Raw genomic sequence first — 23,710 nt, forward strand, 5'->3', positions numbered from 1 at the left:
GGAGCCTCCATCAATTTCGGGGAGGTGCAAACTCCTCAGCATAACCATGACCATTTAAGTGTCAGTACAGCTGGCCATTTCCCTGGGGTTCAGTTCAGAAGCGCCCAGCTAGACTGGGATAAGGCCAGTGCTTCAAGAGAGTCTGGCTTTATTGGGCTGGTCTGACTCCTGCTTTGTGCCTCCGGGAGAACCAAGCTAATTCCAGGTCACCCTAAAAATAAGTGTGTGCGTGGCAGGTGGAGGCTTTAGTCATGTCCTGTAGGAATCGCTACCTGGGCGGTTCCTTGGTTCCAGCCTTCTCTCGCTCACTAAGGACCGGATGGGATAGTTTCCATTGACTTCAGGCTTTGGACAGCCAGTGTATGTGAGTCCAGGTGGAGGCTTTTGGGAGCCAGCAGGCCCGGCTGATTTCACAGCGGCTCCTGCTCCCAGCTTGGTGCTCAGTGGAAATGAAGGACATTCAGACGTGACCTTATCCCACCCAGCCAATGCCTTGCTCTCCGTGCAGGGGCCGGATGGGGGTGGCAGGGAGGGATCAGAAGGTGCATCTGGCTCCTTGCACGGAGTTCCAATGACAGCATTTCTGAGCTGGCCTGGTTCCTCGCACGCCCTGCAGGAGACCTCAGCTCTGGCAGGGCAGGAGCCAGGTGTGCGTTGTGCTGGGGAGAGCGGGCGAGGACAGTGACGCTTTCCCAGCCCCCTGCGTTTCTCATGGTCTCCCCACATCTTAATGAGGTTGGAAGCAGCTCACAGAGTAGATCCTGCAGGCTCTCCAGTGTGGTGCTGCAGGGCCAGCTCCCACCAGCTCAGCTCTCTGCTTAGTTCTTCCAGCCAGGAGGGCTTTGATCCCAGTAACCGAGTGGGGGTGAGCAGGCCCTGTGGAAAGCACCCAGTTACAGTCAGCCGGGGGGCAGGGCGAGAGCCGGGAAAGGAGACAAAATCCCATCCGGGAATCAGGCTTGATCAGGCTTCTGAAGCCAGGCTGGGAGGTTTTAGGCCGTTAAAAGTCCGGCTGGCGGTGCAACAGGGCTAAGGCAGGCTCCCTACCTGCCCTGATTCCATGCAGCTCCTGGAAGCAACCGGTATGTCCGGTTCCTAGGTGCACGGGTGGCCAGGGGGTCTCTGCGCGCTGCCCCTGCCCCGAGCGCCGATTCCGCAGCTCTCATTGGCTGGGAACCGCGGACAATGGGAGCTGTGGGGGCAGCACGTGGAGCCGCCAGGCTGCCCCTGAGTCCAGGAGCCAGACATACCGGTTGCTTCCGGGAGTTGCCCGAGGTAAGTGATGCCTGGCCAGAGTGTGCACCCCTCACCCCCTCTTATGCCCCCCACACCCAAACTCCCTCCCAGATCCCGTACCCCAAATCCCCTCCTGCACCCCTGCCCCACCCCTGAGCCCTCCTGCACCCAGACTCCGTTACAGAGGCTGCACCCTGCACCCCCTCCTGCACCGCAGCCCCCTGCCCCAGCCCTGAGCCCCCTTCCGCACCCAAACTCCCTCTAATAGCCTGCACCCCACACCCCTTCCTGCACCCCAGCCCCCTGCCCCAGGCTCAGCCCAGAGCCCCCTCCCACACTCTGAACCCCATGGACCCACCCCCAAGCCTAGAGCCTGCACCTCCAGCTGGAGCCTTCACCCCCCCCCAACCCCAATCCCAATCCCCTTCCCAGCCTGATGAAAGTGAGTGGGGGGGGGAAGCAAGCAACAGAGAGAGGGGGGATGAAGTGAGTGGGGTTGAGGCCTTGGAGAAGGGGTGGGCCAGAGGCGGGGCCTCAGGGAGGGGGCGGAGCAAGGGTGTTTGGGTTTGTGTGATTAGACACAACCCTAGCGGTGCGATGTCTTTGTTGGTGCTTTGCCGTCATCCTCCAATCTCTGCTGTGCCTGCTGCAGGGTCTGCAGCCCCTTGCCCAGCTCCTCTTGCCACCCTTCCCCCCACCCTACCTTGCCCTTCCCCCTCTCACTAGGCCTGCAGCACCTCCTGCCCCCAGGCTCTGCCCTCTCATCTCTAGCTCCACCGCCCTCGCCAGCCCTGCCCCTCCCTTCTCCATTAGCCCCTCCCATTCAGCCCCACCCCTCTCTAGCCCCTCCCTCCACCCTTCTCTAGCTCCGCCCCTTCTCTTTAGCCCCTCCTCTCCCCCTCTAGCCCCTCCCTTCTCCGTTAGCCCCTCCCCTTTAGCCGCTCCCCTCTCTAACCTCTCAACTCAAGCCCCGCCCCTTCTCTTTAGCCCCTCCCTTCTCTATTAGCCCCTCCTCTCTATCCTTCCCCATTCCATATAGCCCCGCCCCTTCTCTTTAGCCCCTCCTCTCCCATCTCTAGCCCCCTTCTCCTTTAGCCCCTCCCCTCTAGCCCCTCCCTCTAGCCTCTTCCCTTCCCCCGCCCTCTCTGCCATAACTCCTCCCCCTCCCCAGCCTCTTCCCTCTCTTAGCCCCGCCCCTCCCTAGGGCCTCCCTCCGCACTAGCCCCGCCCCATCAGGCCCCGCCCCCGCTGTTTTGTTCCTTCTCCGGGTTCGTGAAATTGTCAATAAAAAAAGCCAGTGGACGGCGGCGGGGCCGCCCCAGGGGGCGGGGCGACGACATTGTGCTGGTAGGTCGGGGGCGCAGAGGGCCCGCCCCCGCAGCGCGCTGATTGGCGGGCGCCGTGGGGGGGCGTGGCGGCTGGCGGGCGGCCGAGGGGAGGAGGAAGGAAACAAAGATGGCGGCGGCGGTGGCGGGGTGAAGCGTCAGCGGCGGAGTCTGGGCCGGCAGCAGCGCGGGGCGGGCGGCGCCATGTCCGGGGCGGAGGAGCGGGAGCCCGGCGGTGGGGGCCCGGCCGCCTCCTCCTCCGCGGCGGCCTCCTCCTCCTCCTCCGCGGGGCTGGGAGGCGGCGGGGCCGGCGGCGGCGGCGGGCCGAGGAGCCGGGGCTGCTGCTCGGCGGGGCCCGGCCGCACGCGGAGGCCGCCGCCGACCCGGACGCGCCGCCCAAGAAGCGGCTCAAGGTGGCGGGGCGGGCGGGGCCGAGGCAGCGTGAAGCTGGAGGAGCGGCTGTACTCGGTGCTGTGCTGCACGGTGTGCCTGGACCTGCCCAAGGCCTCGGTCTACCAGGTACCGCCCCCGCCGGGACCCCCTACAGCCCCCGGACCCCACAGCCCCGCACGGTGTGCCTGGACCGTCCCAAGGCCTCGGTCTACCAGGTACCGCCCCCGCCAGGACCCCACAGCCCCAGCCCCAACGGTGTGCCTGGACCTGCCCAAGGCCTCGGTCTACCAGGTACCGCCCCCGCCGGGACCCCTACAGCCCCCCACAGCCCCCGCACGGTGTGCCTGGACCTGCCCAAGGCCTCGGTCTACCAGGTACCGCCCCCGCCGGGACCCCTACAGCCCCAGGACCCCCACAGCCCCCGCACGGTGTGCCTGGACCTGCCCAAGGCCTCGGTCTACCAGGTACCGCCCCCGCCAGGACCCCCCATGGCCCCGGGACCCCCACAGCCCCCGCACGGTGTGCCTGGACCGTCCCAAGGCCTCGGTCTACCAGGTACCGCCCCCGCCGGGACCCCTACAGCCCCAGGACCCCACAACCCCGCACGGTGTGCCTGGACCTGCCCAAGGCCTCGGTCTACCAGGTACCGCCCCCGCCGGGACCCCTACAGCCCCCCCACAGCCCCCGCCCGGTGTGCCAGGTCCGGCCCAAGGCCTCGGGCTACCAGGTACCGCCCCCGCCGGGACCCCTACAGCCCCCAGGACCCCACAGCCCCGCACGGGGTGCCTGGACCGGCCCACGGCCTCGGTCTACCAGGTACTGCCCCCCGCCGGTACCCCTACAGCCCCCGGACCCCCACAACCCCAACGGTGTGCCTGGACCTGCCCAAGGCCTCGGTCTACCAGGTACCGCCCCCGCCGGGACCCCTACAGCCCCCGGACCCCACAACCCCCAACGGTGTGCCTGGACCTGCCCAAGGCCTCGGTCTACCAGGTACCGCCCCGCCGGGACCCCTACAGCCCCCGGACCCCACAACCCCGCACGGTGTGCCTGGACCTGCCCAAGGCCTCGGTCTACCAGGTACCGCCCCCGCCAGGACCCCACAGCCCCCGCACGGTGTGCCTGGACCTGCCCAAGGCCTCGGTCTACCAGGTACCGCCCCCGCCGGGACCCCTACAGCCCCCGGACCCCCACAGCCCCCGCACGGTGTGCCTGGACCTGCCCAAGGCCTCGGTCTACCAGGTACCGCCCCCGCCGGGACCCCTACAGCCCCCGGACCCCACACAGCCCCCGCACGGTGTGCCTGGACCTGCCCAAGGCCTCGGTCTATCAGGTACCGCCCTCCCACAGCCCCCCGCACGGTGTGCCTGGACCTGCCCAAGGCCTCGGTCTACCAGGTACCGCCCCGCCGGGACCCCTACAGCCCCCGGACCCCCACAACCCCCCGCGGTGTGCCTGGACCTGCCCAAGGCCTCGGTCTACCAGGTACCGCCCCGCCAGTACCCCTACAGCCCCGGGACCCCACAGCCCCCGCACGGTGTGCCTGGACCTGCCCAAGGCCTCGGTCTACCAGGTACCGCCCCCCCACCGGTACCCCTACAGCCCCGGGACCCCACAGTCCCCCGCACGGTGTGCCTGGACCTGCCCAAGGCCTCGGTCTACCAGGTACCGCCCCTCCCGGGACCCCACAACCCCCGCACGGTGTGCCTGGACCTGCCCAAGGCCTCGGTCTACCAGGTACCGCCCCGGGACCCCAACCCACAGCCCCCGGGACCCCACAGCCCCACGGTGTGCCTGGACCTGCCCAAGGCCTTGGTCTACCAGGTACCGCCCTCCCGGGACCCCACAACCCCCTCCGCACGGTGTGCCTGGACCTGCCCAAGGCCTCGGTCTACCAGGTACCGCCCCGGGACCCCAACCCCACAGCCCCCGGGACCCCACAGCCCCGCACAGTGTGCCTGGACCTGCCCAAGGCCTCGGTCTACCAGGTACCGCCCCGGGACCCCAACCCCACAGCCCCCCGCACGGTGTGCCTGGACCTGCCCAAGGCCTCGGTCTACCAGGTACCGCCCCGGGACCCCACAGCCCCCGCACGGTGTGCCTGGACCTGCCCAAGGCCTCGGTCTACCAGGTACCGCCCCGTGGGACCCCAACCCCACAGCCCCAGGACCCCACAGCCCCCGCATGGTGTGCCTGGACCTGCCCAAGGCCTTGGTCTACCAGGTACTGCCCCCTCCCCGGGACCCCACACCGCTCTCCCCGGGACCCCACACAGCCCCGCCCGCACGGTGTGCCTGGACCTGCCCAAGGCCTCGGTCTACCAGGTACAGCCCCAGGACCCCAGGACCCCACAGCCCCGCGGTGTGCCTGGACCTGCCCAAGGCCTCGGTCTACCAGGTACCGCCCCCGCCGGGACCCCCACAACCCCCGCACGGTGTGCCTGGACCTGCCCAAGGCCTCGGTCTACCAGGTACCGCCCCCGGGACCCCTACAGCCCCCGCCTGCACGGTGTGCCTGGACCTGCCCAAGGCCTTGGTCTACCAGGTACCGCCCCACCGGGACCCCACAGCCCCCGCCCGCATGGTGTGCCTGGACCTGCCCAAGGCCTCGGTCTACCAGGTACCGGACCCCCACAGCCCCGGAACCCCACAGCCCACCCCGCACGGTGTGTCTGGACCTGCCAAGGCCTTGGCTACCCGGGGCCCTCCCGCACGGTGTGCCTGGACCTGCCCAAGGCCTCGGTCTACCAGGTACCGCCCCCCCGGGACCCCCCCCCACAGCCCCCCCCTGCATGGTGTGCCTGGACCGTCCCAAGGCCTCGGTCTACCAGGTACTGCCCCCCACAGCCCCTGCATGGTGTGCCTGGACCTGCCCAAGGCCTCGGTCTACCAGGTACTGCCCCAGACTCCCTCCGCACGGTGTGCCTGGACCTGCCCAAGGCCTCGGTCTACAAGGTACTTCCCCCCGGGGGGTCCCCACAGTCTCCTTGACCCCCCAGGGGCCCCCCACAGCCCCTGTGCATCCTTGCCCTGTACAGTGTGCCTGAACCTCCCAAAGCCTCAGTCTGCCTGGTACTGGCCCCCTGGACCTTATCCTTGCTGGGATGAGACCCTCCCATCCCCTGCATGGTGTGCCTGGGGGACGGCTCAGTGCTTCTGTCCACACGGTACCCTCTACCTGTCCTCCCTTCAGTGTGCCTGGACCTGGCTAAGGCTTCATCTACCAAGTACCCTCAGATCTGATCTCCACCCTCCCCCCGGTGATCCCGTGTTCCCCCACCCCTGCACCTGCCCATGATCTTGTTCTACCAGGTACCCACCCTTGGGACCTCAGTCCACTATATACCTTCCTGGGACCTCTTCTCCATCCCTGCTGCCACTGCGTGGACCTGCCCATATCCTCTGTCTTCCTGGCCCTTCTCCCAAGCCTGACCCCCTCCCCCTGGCATCCTCTGGATGCTGTGCCTGGATCTAGACAAGCTTGTCTTCTCCAGAACTCCTCTGCCAAGAACTGACCCCTCCTGTACCAAGAAGACCTTATTTCCACCCCCGTCATGGTGTCTGGCCCTGCCCATGGCCTTGGTCTGCTAGCCTCCATTCTCCAGGGAACAGGGCCGTCACACCACAACCCTGCTTCGGGGGGGGGGAGCCCCCCGTTGCTCTGGAGACTGTGCACTTGAGCCTGCCCAAGGCCTCTGTTCACACCTGCACTCAGCCTCCCGTTCCGCTTACCAAACCCAGCCTCCAGCTCTGTTCTGGGTTATCACTTCCTCTGCCTCGCTGAGCAAAGTGATTGCCAAAGAGAAGATGAAGTGAGTCATTTCTTCCTCAGTCTGATGATCACGAAGGGGGCAGGTGTTTCCCCATAGTCACTCCCAAAGGCCCTTTCGTATCTGAGATGTGCTCCTTGCTCTTTCTAGGTCACCCGGTACCAAAGTCAAGGCAACCTCACTTCACCCTCCTGCAGGGCGTATTCCTCCCACCCCACGGCTCCCAGGCCCCAACTCCCAAAATACATCCCATTCCTTCCCAGAATGTTCTTTGCAGAAGAAAACAGGGATCCAGTTGAGCTCTGATTGAAAGGAGTGGGCTACGGTGCCTCTCCCTGGGAATTGTCAGCTGGTCAGGGTGTGTTTGCTTCCCTGGGAGACTTGTGTTCCCTGGAAGGAGGGGTACCTTGTTTTAATCAGGGAAGATCCCACCCTGTTTTGAATCTTTTAGTGAAATAACTTGATCCCATTGAATGGCTCCAGTGACTGGTCCCTTCGCCTGAAACAGGGCCAGGCCAGAGAGAGAAGACAAACCTCTCTGAAATAGAAACAGAAATACTACTCGTAAAAAACCAAAACCCCGTGTTACTGCCACCTGAGTGTGCTGGTGGGTGGGACTGGTAGAAAGCAATGATTGTGGGCCAGCTGTGTCTCCTACACAGACACTCATATCACAGTGAGGGTTTCATTGGAACAGCACAAGTGAAGGTGCCAGCAGTGCACGTTTGTTGTTGACAAGACTCAGATCTGCTTTTTATTTTACCACCTCTTTTGCAAGCAGGCAGTTCTCCTTGCGCTGCAAAGCGTCCACTTCTCCTTGTAATAGTGCTGCAGGAACATGCGTTAAGCTGCAGACAGTTGTAAGTGGCCCTGGTATAGCCAGCGTCCATTTTGTGGGACACGGACCTCCTGGCGCAGTTGAGGCTTTGCATGTCAGGCAGGGCTACCCATCCCTTTCTAGATCTGAGGATCACTGAGAATTGAAAGAGTTGGATAGCCCTGTCAGTTCATTCAAATCTATCTTTTAGCCGGGTTAGTTGGCTTTCCTGGGGTATGCTAACCATTCTGGCCTCTTCAGGCAAGCAAGAGGAAAAACAAAATGGACTTTGGCCTAGCCATTCCTCAGCTTACAGCTTCTATGCTGCGCAGGCTGACTGGCTAGAGGAATTTTGATGTAGGGTTGCCAATTTTGGACATGTTCCTGGAGATTTCATCGCATGACAGTCTTCAATTAAAGATTAATATTTAATTCCTGGAGACTCCAGGACAGTCTAGAGGGTTGGCAACCCTGCGGGAAGGAGAATCGAAGAGATCTGGTGTTTGGAAGATTGACTTGCATTTAATTGTCACAGAGCTGAGCTGTGAAGCAGAGTGTGAGCTGAAAGCCTTGAAATGGGAGGAGTGTGTGACTTGAATTAGCCAAGAGCCTAAATGCAAAGGTCATTGCCTTGGTGATGTTACACTTTGCTGATCAGGCCCTAATAATTTCAGCTGCAGACTGTTGCTGATGTGAGAGTGGCCTAAGATGGCAGAGCTGTGCTGTCTCAAGGAAGGGGACTATGTTCTGTGAGGTTTATTTCATGTGCCACTGTGTCTGTCGTGGTAAGGGTTACAGGCTCAAGGGATCTTGTAAAATGGCTGCTTGCTCTCAGGAGAAGCAGTGTTCTTAGGAGCAGAAACGTCTGGGTATACAGTTAGACTGAATCCGAATGAATGGTGATAAACCCATGGCTCTTGCCTTTGTGCAAGTTCTTTTGCAAGCACACATACTAAAACAGGCTTTCTTCTCTGAGCCTTTGTAGGTATTTGGCTTCACTGGGAGAAAAGGGTTGTGTGGGAATACGGGTTGGATGCCGATTCTAAAACTGCCCCCTTTCCTCCTCTGGGCCCTCTTCCAGTCGTGTTTGTCTGGTGCCCTAGAATTATTTTCCCTGAAAGAAGACGAAATATTTCAGTTTTAACTTCCTTCCCTGCAGAGAATAGGTAAAGCAGGACAAGCTGCTGCTGGCTGCCAGGCTGTGGGACCTTCAGCAGCGTCACACAATGGTCCCATTATTGATGAGGGCACTCGAGGTTTTGGATTGCCACAAAATTACTGCTGCTTTTACAGGCTAGCAAAGCAGGCATGGTTGTGAGGTTTTGGAACGGCTGGTACAAACCAGTTTGTGGCGCTTTAGTAGCTGTGGAATTCCCTGGGCAGAATCAATTAGGAACATTTAAAATGTTTTGGGAGAAACTAAACCAGCCATGAATAAATAGCAAGAGGTCTTCCTGTGTCTGCAGAGACCCACACAATGAAATCGGTGCTTGCTTGTGCGTGTCTTCTGGAGTGGCTTACGCTGTTTAGTTGCTGCTGCTTGATTTGCTTGTTCTAGCTTTGTATGTACTGGGGAAGGCAGCTAAATAGTGCCACAGGGAGCATATAAGAGGAATAAAACCACATATGCCCTCTTCTCTGAGGTGTCTCCTACGGCTCTCTAGCCCCCTGGCTGAGTTTGAGGGGAAGGGTGGCTGTGTGGTTGAGACAACACACTGGGCCTCTGGTGGAGGTGGGAATTGAACCTCTATCTCTGGATTTACTGTGGCACCTTGGGCTGGCCCCTCACTCTCCATGCCTTGGTTTCCTCATCTCTAAACTAGGGGTCCCGCGTGGCAGTGTTGAGCATACGTTTATGAATACTTGCTAGGAGCTCAGATGCTGCAGTGACTTGGCACATAGGGAAAAGTTGGAGCTTTCTGACATGGAATGCCCAGGTCTTGTCTAAGTGTGGGCTGTACTGGCAACTTACCAGAAGGAGCAGATTGCAGCTACCCGGTTCTGAGACTTGCAGGTAGCTGCTTGGGATCAAGATGGTGCATTGTCTGTGATTATGGACTGCTCCTCTATTAAAGATGAAGGTTGACTTGAATGAGGAAGGGAAGGTCTTGTGCTTAAAGCACAGGGCTGGGTCCTGGTCCTGGCAGTGCAACCAGCTTTTTGTATAATCCTGAGGAAGTCACTTCTTTGCCTCACTGTCTCCACCTGTAAAATGGGGATATCCACCTAGCATAGTGTTGAGACCTAATTCATAATTTGTGTGTGTGGTAAAAAAAAAAAAAAAAAGTTGAGGTCCTGTGTGGGAAGTGTTGTAGCTGGGTGTACTACGCACTGTTGTACAATTCTGTGGGTTCTTTGGCCACCCTTTGTTACGGTGTAATGAACTCGAAATCCTTATTAACCAACTAGATTTGGCAAAATGTCCTGCAAAGCAACTACTCTCCCATCCTGCCTGGGCTGAGCACCCTTCTTTATTGTAACTGAGGAGCAAGCTTGTTGCTTGCAATCCCTGTTTGGGAGGGGGGTGGAGGTGGAGGATAAATGCGCTTTGTGCCAAGGCTGCTGTAAGGATTCTTACTGGGGCGCTAATACTAGTCCAGAGTGAGAAGCAGGAAGGCCAGTGCCAACCTTCTCGTGGCATCGCTATGACGTACACTTGAATGTCTGAAGCTTTTTATTTACAGTGTCTTTGATCAGGTGTATAGATGCTGGTGAAACCTGATCAACAAGAGAATGAATGGAATCCCAGGTACCTTGCTCTTCAGTTTATCTATATATAAAGGTAGTTAGCCCAGGCAAGCAGAGATTGGGACAGGTAGGGTGGGAGAGTAGGTTTTTCCAAGGTTGCTTTGCAGTGCGTCACAGGAGAGGTGTCTGGAGGAGGGAGTAGTGCGGCTTCCTTGAGACAACTAATTGTAAGCAATAATAGTGTTAGCGCTGATATGCAGCCACCCATGTTCTGAGCGCTGCCCATCCCTTTGCGTGTTGTGGAAGGCTGGGATTCCTACCTGCAGGCGAATGAGTGGCCTAGCAGGGCGGATAAGGTGGAGTGCATGGTCTTTGCTTTTGTTTTAACCCCCTCCCCCCCCCCTCCCCCCCCAGTAACGGTGGTCTTGGGATGGCTGATTTCCTGGTTGAAAGCAGGAAATAGATTATCTGAGTATTTTAGCTGCTGGTAATTTGTATAGTTCTCAAGGATTTATCTACATGGGGATGATCAGGAAAGTCAGGATGAGTTAACTAAAGGTGTGAAGTTAAATCACTTTAATCCCTGTGTGGACCTCTCAATCAGACATAAAAGGACTTGAGCTCACCCTAACTTAATTCCCTGAATGAAAGCATGTATGTTGGGGGGAGGGATAGCTCAGTGGTATGAGCATTGGCCTGCTAAACCCAGGGTTGTGATTTCAATCCTTGAGGGGGCCACTTAGGGATCTGGGGCAAAAATCAGTACTTGGTCCTGCTAGTGAAGGCAGGAAGCTGGACTCCATGACCTTTCGAGGTCCCTTCCAGTTCTAGGAGATCGGTATAGCTCCAATTTAAAAAAAAAAAAGAAAAAGAAAAAAGAAAAATGCATACAGAGGTTAATGAGCTTTTACTCCACACCTTTAGTTAATTCACTTTAACTTTCCTGTCTGTCCCTGTGTAGACAGCCCCAAGCATGCTGATGGGAAATGGTCCCTGCCCTGAAGGCCTTACAGTCTAATTCTAGACATGTAACAACAAGCTGTGTAACCGAGTAGGGAGGGACATCAATAAAATCATCTAATTACTGAGTAAGCGTGTGTGCAACTTGATGGTTCAGCAAGCTGTTTGTTTTTCCATAATTATTGGGTCACTTTGTGAGCATCACAGGGGAGGTGTCTCAGGGAAGGAGTAGTACAGCTGCCTTTAAACAAACTAATTGTACGCAGCTATTGTGTTTAGTGTTGATATGGAGCCATCACCATGTTCTAAGTCTGTTCTTAGTGGTGGCCGTCCCTTGTGCTTATTAAGGAAACCTGGGATTCCTATTACGTATCTAATCCATAAATATACAACAAGCAGGAGTTTCCTTAGCACACTGCCTCCATTATACCATAGGGTGCATTTCTAGTGTCTTGGTAATATGTTCTAGTTCTCTCTCTCTCCCCCCTTTCCCTTGGTGTATCATCTGCTGTTAGTTGGACTTTTTGAGGCCTAAAATGAAAATCCCCAATAAGCTGCTGCAGGCAGCCAGAATAGCTATGAACAGCTGTAATTGTACATCTGCAGAATGCAACTTTCAGTGTTTGTAGGATAATTTAGCTGTTTTGCCCACTCCTTTGGTTCCGTTACCAACTAGCTCTGGCTAGTCGGTATAACGATATTTTTAGTATAGCAGAATAAACTGTGGAAGCCATTTGGGGTGGTTCCTTCACCGCATGCTGTAGTCACACTGGTGCGTTGTAAGTCAGCACTGATGACCTGTCCAGTCTCCATGTTCCCCTATACGCTAGGGGATCTGTACACTGCAGACTTGACGGTTTTTAATTAGCACACTAATCCGGGATTGTGGTCTTCTAACTGAGATCCTAACATAAAACAACTAAAATCTTGCACAGCTCTAAAGAACACACATTAATATGCCCAGATAAAACCTTAAAGTTGCTCAAGGGATGTGTGTGAAGGTAATATTTACTGCATAACCAGCATTCCCATTAAAAAAAATCCCAAACCTAAGTATTAATTCTGGAAACACCCAGTTAACATCTATATAAATTACCTTATCTATAAATAAACCTTTTTTTATAGGTTGTCAACATGAGATGCTAAAAGTGAATGTTAATATTTATTCAAGATGACCATACATACTCCAGCTTTTGAGCTCATTACTCATGTACTTCATATAGCTGGATGTACTCCTAGGTGTGATGAGGTTATAAATAGGTATTACAGTTCAGTTAGGTCTCTCGAGGACGTCTGTAAGGTAACTGTAACAGTACTGGAAACTGAATGTACTGTTGAGAGTTGTATAGGTGACTTCAATAGAGCATTTCTATGCTTCAGTGCTTTGGTTTTTAATGGGACTCTCATAGACACTTGATACCCAAACAATCAAGCAGTCGCTTGAATAGTCTGAACTAAGTGAGTCTGGGGAGGGATTTCCTGGCTTTTTGAAGAAAAGGGAGTGTTAAGGCTTCTGCTCGGAGGAGCAAAGTAGCTTATAGCTGAGCTGGTTGCATGCTTAGACAATGGAGTCTGTAAATGTTGGTGTTTAACTGGCTCCGCTGTTAAGCTGGCTTGGTTCTGGTTTTACAAACTCTGACCACCTCAGTAAGGACCATGGCCACACTGTTTAGTGCACCCCATGTACTCGGCTCTCCTAACCCCATGTGGTTTCATGCTTCCTCAGAGAACTTCACAGGCCAATGAGAACTAACGGGGTTGGGAACCCAACAGCGCTCCAGAGCACTACGGGCAGCTGTACCCCGATTCCCCAGGTCCGTTGAGTGGGGCTCGAAGGAAATGCTTTCCAACTGAGGCAGTTTAGTGCATATGTTTAACCTTTTAAGTGCTTAGTCTCCTCTGTTGGCAGCTTCTGTAGTGGCAGAATGGTGAGTTAAAATCTAGTTAGACAATTGCAAACCACTGGATTTTCATAGTTGAAAAACTGAAAAGTTAGGAAAATCCATCCCAGGGTTCCCACAGCCACTGACTAGGCTTTCCTGAGCTTACGTGGTGCACTGGGGTCCTGATCCTCATTGCAGTCTCCAGGTGTTACTGAACTACATGTGTGTAAAGTGTAGTCTGAGATTTGTGGGTTCCCAGGCCAGAAGGGACCACTGTGATTGCCCAGTGTGACCTCCTGTGTAACACAAGCCGGAGCCCTGCCTCCAAATCATTCCTAGGGCAAAGCTGTTAGAAACGCAGCCCGTCTGGTTTTAAAAATGGTCAATGGTGGAGAATCCACCACCGCCCTTGGGGAATTACTCTTAAAACTGTGCTGTTTTTCCAGTCTGAATTTGTCTTCCAGCCGTTGAATTGTGATATACCTTTCTCTGCTACCTTTCTCACTATACCCAGTAACATATGCATTTACTAGATACGCGTTGGGGTTCAGTTAAGCTACTGCGGGAGCTCTGGCTTTTGAAATCTTAACACCCCCCCACCTCTTACTGCATTTTTTTGGCACTATAGACTAAAGTAGAAAATATTAGAACTTTAAGTGTGATCCTTTTCAGCTAAACATCCTGAGTGTAGGGAATACTGACTGGTGAGCAACACTTGTCTCTTGAGACTAAGGGCTAGGTTTTCAAAGGTGTTTAGGCACCTAAAGATGCAGATACGCAGCTATATTTTCACATTAAGCACGTAAATGCTATTGGATTTCAGGCACCCATTTGCCACTGTTTTTCTGATACTGAAGATGACCCTGTGCCTGCATTTAGGAGTTTACAACCTGGAGGCCTGACCCATCAGCATCCAGACCTTGCTGCAGTAGGGGTCTTGGATAGCCAGGGTTTTGGGGGTCAGGCCATAAATTAGGTAAAGAAATGAGACCATGAGAGTAGAAGACCAGTGGAAAGGAGAGCCTTGCACCAGAGAAGAGTGCCCTTCTTGGGGACCATGTATGTTTTTATGTCCTCTGACTGGGTTTCATAGCAGGTGTCGACCTTATATGAAGGGTACATTTAAAAAGTTTAAGCTGTCTGTCACTTATTAACCTTTTTATAAACAGGTTTAGAGAATGTGTTGGACTCTAACAATCTATAACCATTTATTTAAATATTAATTTATTAAGCCGTTAACTATAAATGTAGGCTTCATATAAAGTGTGTCCAATTAATTTCCAGAGAGGAAATTAGTGGTGGAAAGATGTTTGGAGGAAGAGAGAGAATGGTGGTGGTTGCAGAAGACAACTGTCTATTCGTGACTTCTGTACGCTGCAGAGGTCTTTGATACATGGCTTTTCTTCTTCAGATATCGTCTTTAGGGCAAGAGTCTCATGTTTTACAACTCTCTCCTTCTGCCGTGCTGCCTGTGCTCTTGATCTACAGAAATCTTTACAACCTTTCAGGGTTGGGACAATTATTTAAGCAGATAAATCACTAATCTTCACTATTGTGGGATCAAGCCTTTCCAATCTCCCTTTCTGCTGCAGTGAAAGATTAAACTGCTTCCCTAGCTCTGATGTGATTTGCTGTAGGCGAGAGCTTTAATTCCTCTGGGCTGACCTACTGGCTTGTCTTATTGTTGGCTCTCTGGCTGAATCTTTAGAACTGTCTTCTTTACTCCCTGTTTTCGTCTTGAGCGCTTACTCTCACCTGCTAAGAATTGCTCTCTCCTGAGTAAGAGTGAAGGCAGTAGCATAGCTAGGTGGGAGCGGACGCTCCCCCACTGAGCACAAGCGCTCCGGGTCTTTGACGACACCTCGGCGGCGGGACCTTCACTTGCTTCAGGTGTCTTTGGCGGCACTGAAGCTTCATCGTTGAAATGCCGCCGAAGACCTGTGGAGCGAGTGAAGGTCCTGCCGCCGAGGTGCCACCGAAGACCCGGAGTGCTGCCCCATCAGTAAAAGTGCCAGAGGGGGTGGTGCCTTTTTTCCACTCCCCCTCTTCAGTCAGTGGCGTAGCCAGGTGGAAGGAAGGTTGCCCAAACTCACTGCTGATGGCTCTCCTTGTGAGGCCGTTTGACAGCTGTGAATGTGAGGTCTGCTTCCGCTTCCACTGCATTATAGTCTACAAAGTTTGGAGAGCACCTATGGTGAAGTGGGTACGCTTCTCCACAGCCTGCAGATGAGCTGGCAAGCTGCAGACCCACTCTTCACAGCATGTCTTTCTCTTGTCTCATGGATTCAGTAAGGGACTTGGTCTGTGCAGCTCTGAATAATTCATTGCTGTCACCAGGTGAGACAGCAGGACAAGAGTGAATGCTGTCCCTTGACTTTAAAGTGCTGCACAAGGATTTACTCTAAACAGTGGTTACCCAGCTACTTTAACAGACCGCTCCATAAACGAGCCCTTGTGAGCCACTTCTAATCCTTATCCATGCTCCCAACTGCTCATCCTCAGTGTTCTCTTACTGACCCTCAGGCAGGACTCTAGGGGTTACTAATCCATGGACCACAGGTTGGGAGCCACTGCTCTAAGACAGTCTTAGTGGTGTCTTCAGAGAGCTGCTCATGGCCCTGAGACCTTCTTGAGCAGTGATGGTCTTATTTGCCTTCCAGGGGTGGTAGGAAGTAGAGGGAAAATGGTGCATCTGTATTGGACTTCACATTTTGATGCAGATGTGTTCAGGGGCTTAGGCCGTGGGTGTATATGTTACCAATCAAATCATAAATGCAGCTCTCTCCACATTGGCAAAGGTCCCTGAATGAAATGAGGATAAAACAGAAAATGCAAAGCTGTTTGCTCTGGTTGCACCTGAAGGCCTCGGTGAGGATCAGGGCCCACTTCTCCTGTTAATGAATGCTTCCAGACAAGCTGCTGTCCTTGTCACAGCCCAAGTTTAGTTACCATCTGCCAATTGTTTCAGGAGTTTGTAGATTCCAAGGCCACAAGGGACCATTGTGGTGATCCTGTCAGATCTGTGTAACACAGGCTGGAGACCTGGCCCAGATCATTCCTAGAGCAGGGCTGTTGGAACACCCAGTCTTCAAGTTCGGGCCATTAGAATTCAGTTACCTGGACACTGGCAGGACTCTCACAGCAGATGTTTCCTCACTTAACCTGGGCCTAGGCACTTCACTCTGTATTTGGACTTTGTTGCACAAGGCTGGGTGTTTCTGTCCCAGCCTTACTGCATTTCATGACGTCTGTTGCTCTTACTTTGGTAGGGCTTGGCATTGGATGCGTAAACAAGCCTGTTCTCTGGGCTTTGGGTAGGAAATTGCCAGTTTTTTTTTCTCAACTTTCTCTTTCCCTGCTTATTTCACTTACTGTGCGTCAGGTGGCACCTGCCTTCCGCTCCCGAGAGGACTGCATTTCAAACAGGGTATGTATATTGTTGTGAGGGGCGATAGGCACCTGTGCTTGGGATTGAGATGCTTTACTGGACGGAGTCAAGGGGTGAGATTTTTCAGAAGTGTCAGAGGGAATTAGTGCCCAGCTTCCCCTGACTTCTGAAACATCTCTCACATCTGAACTTGTGACTCCATGCTGAAGTGCCTACCAGATGTCCAGCTAAGCCCTTCGGTGTAAGCAAGGCCTGAATAATGTGCTCTGCTGGTCACTGTGGTCTCGCTGCAGGCCAAGTTCTCTCTGCGGTGACCAGTGTTTTAGCCACCTTTTACATTAGGCTTGCTGTGAGCAAGGTTGAATGCCTTGTGGTCCTTCACTGTGCCAGTGCCTGTGTGCTTGGAGCTCACTGCTAATAGACCCAGAGGTGCAAATAGCCATCCTGCAGGGCCCTTGTTACTTTCCAAACTCTGCTGACCTAAAGGGTCAGCTTGGCCAGAAGACCCCGATAGCACCACGTGCGTTGGAGCTCAGTTGTTTGCTAGCTTCAGAGCAGCGAACATCTTGGTTTGTGACAAGACCCCACGGAGGGTATTGCGGGTATGTCCTTGGAGTGCGTTGCCAGCTGGCTCGAGTTTTCATCTTGGAGGAGGGCTGAGTTCAGCCATATGCAGTACCGTGGTGCAGAGTCCTCAGCCTGTGGGTCACAACCCAAAATTGGGTGGCAGAAGTGTCAAAGGGTCGCAGGGGCTGGCTGGGCTTAGCTCCCTGCTCTTGGTGTCACAGCTTGGTGCATGGGTTACAGTGCAGCCCAGGTTTGGCACAGCCTCCCTTCCATTGGTTGCAGAACCACTCACTCAAGTTTGGCCTGGCCTGTTTCCCCACCCCCCATTAGCAGGGCCAGGCCAAACCTGAGTGGCTCTGTGACCCTGTATGACACCCCATCTTGTCTACACCCTGTCCTGCCCCCAGCCTGAGCCTGCAATGTAATGCCCCCTCTGGCATAACACCTATCCTGGCATCCCCCTAGATCTTTCCCCACAATATCTCCAGCCCCTTCTGTCCCCAACTCCTTCCACCAGCCCCCACTTTACCCACAGAACTCACCACCCCTGCTCACTGCCCCTCCATTGCATCCACACACTCCTCTGCCTGCCTATGCTGGGGGTGGCAGTCTTCGCGGAGGGTGTCTTGGCTCATTGCCCTTCCCTCCAGTTGCTGGTGGAGTGTTCCCCAGATGGCCCATGTCTGGAATCCTAGCTCTGAGCCCCCATACGGGCCCCTGTGGCAGGGGCGGCTCCAGGCCCCAGCACACCAAGCACATGCTTCGGGCAGCAAGCCACTGGGGGTGCTCTGCCGGTCACCGCGAGGGCAGCGGGCAGGCTGCCTTCGGCGGCTTGCCTGCAGAGGGTCCGCTGGTCCCCTGCGGGAGGTCCTCCGAAGCCGCGGGACCAGCGGACCCTCCGCAGGCAAGCCGCCGAAGGCAGCCTGCCTGCCATGCTTCGGGCGGCAAAATGCCTAGAGCCCGCCCCTGCCCTGTGGGCTGGAGCTTTGTGTCTGGGGCTCTCTGGGCTGCAACAGGCCAGCAAGGTTTAGAAATGGGTCCTGAATTAGAACCACTGCCACAGTGTCTAGCCAGAGAACTGAACCGCTAGCAGAGATGGGCGTTGCCAGGAGCAGCAGGCAGCGCTGCTGTTAAAAGGCAAATGGGCTTAGGGTCCAAGCTAGCTCAAACGTGCTCATTGTACAATGAGCTGTACCAGATCTGGGACCGACGCCTCTTCTGAGCCTGCTATGCCAATCGTTTTGGCCACGGAGCTGCACTAAGATCTCATGTTCAGCTGATTATCCACCCTCACCCCCGGTCTTTTTTCAGGGTCACTGCTTCCCAGGATAGTCTGTCAGCCAGAAAGTGTGTGGCCTGCATTCTTGGTTCCTAGATGTTACTTTACACATGGCCATATCAAAATGCATAATTTTTTTTTGCACCCAGCTTACCAAGAGGTCCAGATCGCTCTGTCTGTCCCGTTATTTGCTATTCGCCCACTCTGTCATCTGCAAACTATCAATAATGATTTTAGGGACCTGGAATTAAAAAATGTTAAACAGCGTAAGGCCAAGAACTGATCCCACTGGGCCCTTATAGAAACACACCTGCTTGATGACTTCCTGTTCACGATTACAGCCAGTTCTTAGGCCACTGAACTCAGATATATGACAGATTGTTAATTTTTGTATTGTTTTTAACCCAATGTCATGCAGCACCAAGCGAAATCCTTACCGAAGTCTAAATGTAAATGTCAAGGCCATTACCTTCCTATCACAACCTTCCTTCTGGCTTCAGCGTGAGAACACTGCTCAGGGAGCCTCCGTACCCAGATGGGGACTGGGAGAGGGTTGAGTGTTGGGATCTCTTTGGGGGGGCCTAGAATCCTGAGATGGCAGCCGAGGGACTTAGGCTTGAGGAGGAATTGGGGGGAGAAGACACTTCTGCTGCAGGCCTGCAGCGTTTTATTGTACAGCTGGGACTTATCGTGCACGTCCCTGGCAGAACTAGGCCCATTCTGATGCATGTTGCCCCTGGTGTTTGTAATAGGGCCAGAGTACCCACTTGTCCCTGTTCTGCTGTGCCTGCCGCGTGGCACAAGCAGGGCTGCAGAGCCTCTCCCCCACTACATTCCCTGCTCCTGGTTCTTGGGCTGCTCTTAGCAGTCAGGGTAGAAGTGCCTGACTCCTTCCCAGGGTACCTGTCTGAGCTGGGCCATGTGGTCAGACTTCTGGTTCAGATGACAAGAAGCCATCAAAGAAACAAACCTCCACATCAGAAAATTACAGTGAGCACTAGGGGCAAAACATTGCTGGTACCTGGTGTACTTATCAGGCCATCTGCCTCCAAGGTGCACCTAGGGATCATGGTGCAATGTGGCTGTGTTTAATGAAGTGACCACCCTGTTCCCCACCCTTCCCCTTAATTGCCTCCTTTACTAAACTAACACCCCCCTAAGTAGGTGTGAAGGGTAATGGGGTCTAAGTAAGCAGGGGCAGTCAGTGCTGAATTGAAATTGCTTTGATCCCATTCCTTGGTATTCCATGGGATTGATGGGGTGTGGCTGTGACCAACTCCTCTTGTTTTAAATTGTAGTCCTGCAGCCTGGACATCCCAGTGCAGGTACAGGGCGGGGGTGATGACATTCCAGTTTTGGAACCACTTAAAAATATGAGCTGCAGGAACAGGGAAAATCTCACCACTTAATAGCTGCAGTGAGTGCTCCAGTCTCAGGCCCACAAGAGGAGGGCCACTACTGACCAGCAGGACCCGAAGTTTGGAAAACTCCTGGAACGTCAGGGCTAGTGCAGGCAGGAGGGCAAGGCCGTGATGCATATGGACATGAGGAAGATGCCCAGCAAGGACAGATGTGCCCAGTGGGAGTTCTGGAACAAAATGAGATCCTGCTGCTTTGCCCCTGAGGCTGGCCAAAGAAGCACCTGCCCAAGTGCTGAGTATCAGGGCAGTGGTTCTCAACTTTCTGTACTGGTGACCCCTTTCACACAGCAAGCCTCTGAGTGTGACCCCCCCCCCCCAATAAATTAAAAACACTTTTTTATATACATTTAACATCATTATAAATGCTGGAGGCAAAGCGTGGTTTGGGGTGGAGGCTGACAGCTTGTGACCCCCCCCCCCCCGAGGGGTATCAACTCCCAGTTTGAGAACCCCTGAATTAGGATAATAGCTATTGCTCTGCCCTTCTAAAGCATCCTCACAACCTCTTCTGCATGAGGAGGGGAAAGAAAAATGTCTGAAAACAACCAACCCTTGGAAGAAGTGCTTTTGCTCTCGCTCTCATGCATGTTAGGTTGGTTTTTTTTGATAGTGAGGCAGTCTGTGAGCTTCTCTTTGTGTAATAAATGTTTTTGAAAACAAATCTTGTACACTTTACACCTCCCAATTACTGTTGACTGCTATGACACCTCCACTTCAGTCCTCTGTCAGCTCCCTTGTACTGGAATATAAAGCCCCCATCTGTGAAAAGTACAGCACCTCCATGAACTTTCCCCTACAAATAATAAAGAATGTTTAATGCTTACAAAAACCCAGTTGCATCTCCCCCATAGAATAAACTCTACTAAAGTTATTCACGTAACTGATGTGTGCTCCAGTCCCTCAGGAGTTTAGAAGTGTGTTCTAACACGTGCTGTCTGCTAACAGCTTCATGGGTAACTTTGCCTGCACTGGTTAATGCCAGTCCGGCTGCCTTGATACTGAACTCTTCTGCCTGTTGCGTAACATGATACAGGCATCTGGGATTGTTGCATTAGGTGTGGGACTGCTACGGCAGGTCAGGAGCTCTCATCCTGCCTTGTCTCATGAATGCTCCTGCTATCTCTAGCTGCTGCGTATACATTGGAGTTGCTGTGTGTCCCTACGCATCATGCTAACAGCAAACCCATCAGTGTACAATGGGAATTGTCCTCCTGTGCCTACACATGAAAGTTTAGAATCTCTGGTCTGTTGTTAAACTGCTGGGTGGGGTTGAGGCTTATGGCTTCCAGCAGGGGCTCTGGCCTAGTGGCCACCTTGATCATACACCCCTTCAGCAGTAGCATACTGCCTTGCATGACTCCAACAGTAGTGTTTGCTGGGGTTTACTGACGGTGCCAAGGAGTTGGGTACCGGGTAGCTCAGGGGTTCTCAAACAAGGGGTTGGAACCCCTCAAGGGGTTGTGAGGTTATTACATGGGGGGGTCATGAGCTGTCAGCCTCCACCCCAAACCCTGCTTTGCCTCCAGCATTTATGACAGTGTTAAATATATAAAAATGTGTTCTTAATTTATAAGGGAGGTTGCACTCAGAGGCTTGCTGTGTGAAAGGGGTCACCAGTCCAAAAGTTTGAGAGCCACTGAGATAACTGGTGTAGCCAGCTTCCAAGAGCAATCTCCACTCTTCTCTGGGGAGGGGAGCTTGCCTTGTCATGGTCTGCTCTAGCAGTGGGGCCAGGTGGGTTTGCTTCCTCATTGTGAATGTGTGCAGCTGTTGGGTCTCATCTCTGCTATTAAACACTTCAGCCCACTACTCCATGGTGTACGGTCAGGAGCCAACGTTGGCATTGCACCTGTGTCCTCCAAAAAGAGCAGACGTGTCCCAGCTGTGTTGGAGAGGGTGGGTGCATGCGTGCTGCAGACATCTGGCTTCTTCTTGCAGATGCTGCCGGAACTGTCTCCACACCCTTCCTGCAGCTGGAGGGTTCCCCCCTGGAGGGCGGGGGCAGTAGTCCAGCTGAGGTGGACCTGGACAGTGGGGCTAGTGGGACACAGGGGGTACTTGAACCCCGGAGAGAGCAGCACAGAGGAGGCCTCAGAATGCACCCCTCAGGCATTCCAGATAACTCACAAGTCACCCAGGATCTGCTGGGAGCAGGTCACCAGCTGTAGCCTCTCTCCATCTTCAGTGGTTACACCCTTCAAATAGCTACATTGGTCAGGTATCCTCTCTCCCCAAGTCAGCAATTAACTATTGCCCTGGGGATCCTTTGGGGGGGGGGGGGTGAGGCTTTCAATTCCCATTGAAATTCAGTGGTACTTGGGAGCATCTCTCTGGCTTCTGGTTTCGGAGTGGGAGCTGTGTTAGTCTGTGGGCTTGGCTACACTTGAGAGTTGCAGCGCTGGGAGTTACAGCGCTGGTCATCCAGCTGTGTAGGAACAGCGCTGGTGTGTGGCCACACTGACAGCTACCAGCGCTGCAGTGTGACCACATTTGCAGCGCTGTTGGGAGTGATGCATTATGGGCAGCTATCCCAGCGTTCAAGTGGCAGCAACGTGCTTTTCAAAAGAGGGGGTGGGGTGTATTGTGACAGGGAGCGGGGGAGAGAGAGAGAGTGGATTTTTGGAGCCAACACTGTGCATTAGCTCCCTGCCTTGAAAATCAGAAAATTTTTCCAACCCCTTACTCTTAATTGCAAACAGCCTGCAGACCAGCTAAGCAGCACGGGACTCCCTCCCCCCCCCCCTTTCTCTCATCAAACAAACACTCAGCCCCTGTGAATGAGGTAGGCAGGGGGTTATCTCATTTGATTGTTCACAGTCACTTACAGATTGATCACAGCAAACAGGAGCTGTGTTTGTTTAGATAAGCAGCTCCGGGAGCTCACAACAAAACAAAGAGAGGCTGCATAACAAAACAAAGAGAGTAATTTACTTAAAAGCATTCTGGGATATCTCCTAATACCCTGGAGGCCAATAACAGTGCTGGTGTGTGGCCACACTTGACGAGCAGCGCTGGATCACCAGCGCTGCACTCACTACACCCCAAGCAGACCAAGTGTTCAGCCAGCACTGCAGCCAGGGAGTTGCAGCGCTGGATGTGCCTTGCAGGTGTGGACAGTTACTAAGTTGCAGCGCTGGAAAGCCTCCACCAGCGCTGCAACTCTCAAGTGTAGCCAAGCCCTGCATCAGTAAAAGAAATGAGAAGTTCTTGTGGCACCTTAGAGACTAACAAATGTATTTGGGCATAAGCTTTTGTGGGCTGAAACCCACTTCATCAGATGCATGGAGTGGAAAATACAGTAGGCAGGTATAAATACACAGCTCGTGAAAAGATGGGAGTTGCCTTTGGTTCCTGACAGTCCAAGCCATACCTCTGACAGGGCTGTTTCTTAACGAGCCCTGCTTGCACATGGGTTTGCTGTAGTCCTGGGATCTTTAGTCATAGACGCTTGCTGCATAAGGCAGTAGAGCAGCCTACTGCTGGTGGGTAGTTTGGCAGTTTTGGTTGGGGCCTCGTCAGGGAGTGAACAGAACCGTTTATTTCTGCGTTAAATCATGTTGACGGTTCTGTGTCCTCCACAGCCCAGTCAATCTAAGCTTTGCAGTGGAAGGGCAGGAACCATGGCCCTACTGCCAGTTCAGTACAGCGTCCCTGGTGCAAACGTAACATAAATGTATTTTGCTCCACATACACATTTTCAGTAATTGCAGAAACTGTTTGGGGAAGGGAGGCAGCTGGGTGCTTTGAGAGCCCTCTGCTGTCTTATGAAGAGGGTCAATGGGTGGTGGCTTTGGGTGTCCAGAAGCGAGGGAGGAAGGCATCTGTTTGCGGGGGGGTGGAATACAGTAGGTATTTGAGGGGTTTTTCTTGCTGCTGTTTCCCTGCACTACAATGTATGTTTCCCTTTCCCAAAAGGTGGGTGTGACTTTAAATGTTCTGGGGGGGGAGGTTTGTTCCTCATTCCTCACCCTGGTCTCTTTCCAG

At 54.2% G+C, this 23,710-nt stretch overlaps 1 protein-coding gene across 5 annotated transcripts in view; it reads left to right on the forward strand.

Moving 5' to 3' along the window:
• Positions 1-2,758: 2,758 nt before the first annotated feature.
• The window catches only part of CYHR1 (cysteine and histidine rich 1), a 45,205-nt gene continuing 24,253 nt past the window's right edge, over positions 2,759-23,710 (forward strand). For 3 of the 5 annotated variants that reach the window (XR_005594767.1, XM_039526637.1, XM_039526638.1), the window contains exon 1: positions 2,759-3,080. Coding sequence is in view for 2 of the 5 variants with exons in the window: in XM_039526637.1 (XP_039382571.1) it covers positions 2,766-3,080 (315 nt within the window). In the remaining 3 variants the exon portion in view is untranslated. Of the gene's footprint in view, positions 3,081-5,671; positions 5,705-5,815; positions 5,847-23,710 lie in introns of those variants that run through there. The other 2 variants (XM_039526640.1, XM_039526639.1) reach the window with 2 other exon arrangements.

Source organism: Mauremys reevesii, linkage group 2 (assembly GCF_016161935.1).
Source record: "Mauremys reevesii isolate NIE-2019 linkage group 2, ASM1616193v1, whole genome shotgun sequence".
NCBI lineage: Eukaryota > Metazoa > Chordata > Testudines > Geoemydidae > Mauremys > Mauremys reevesii.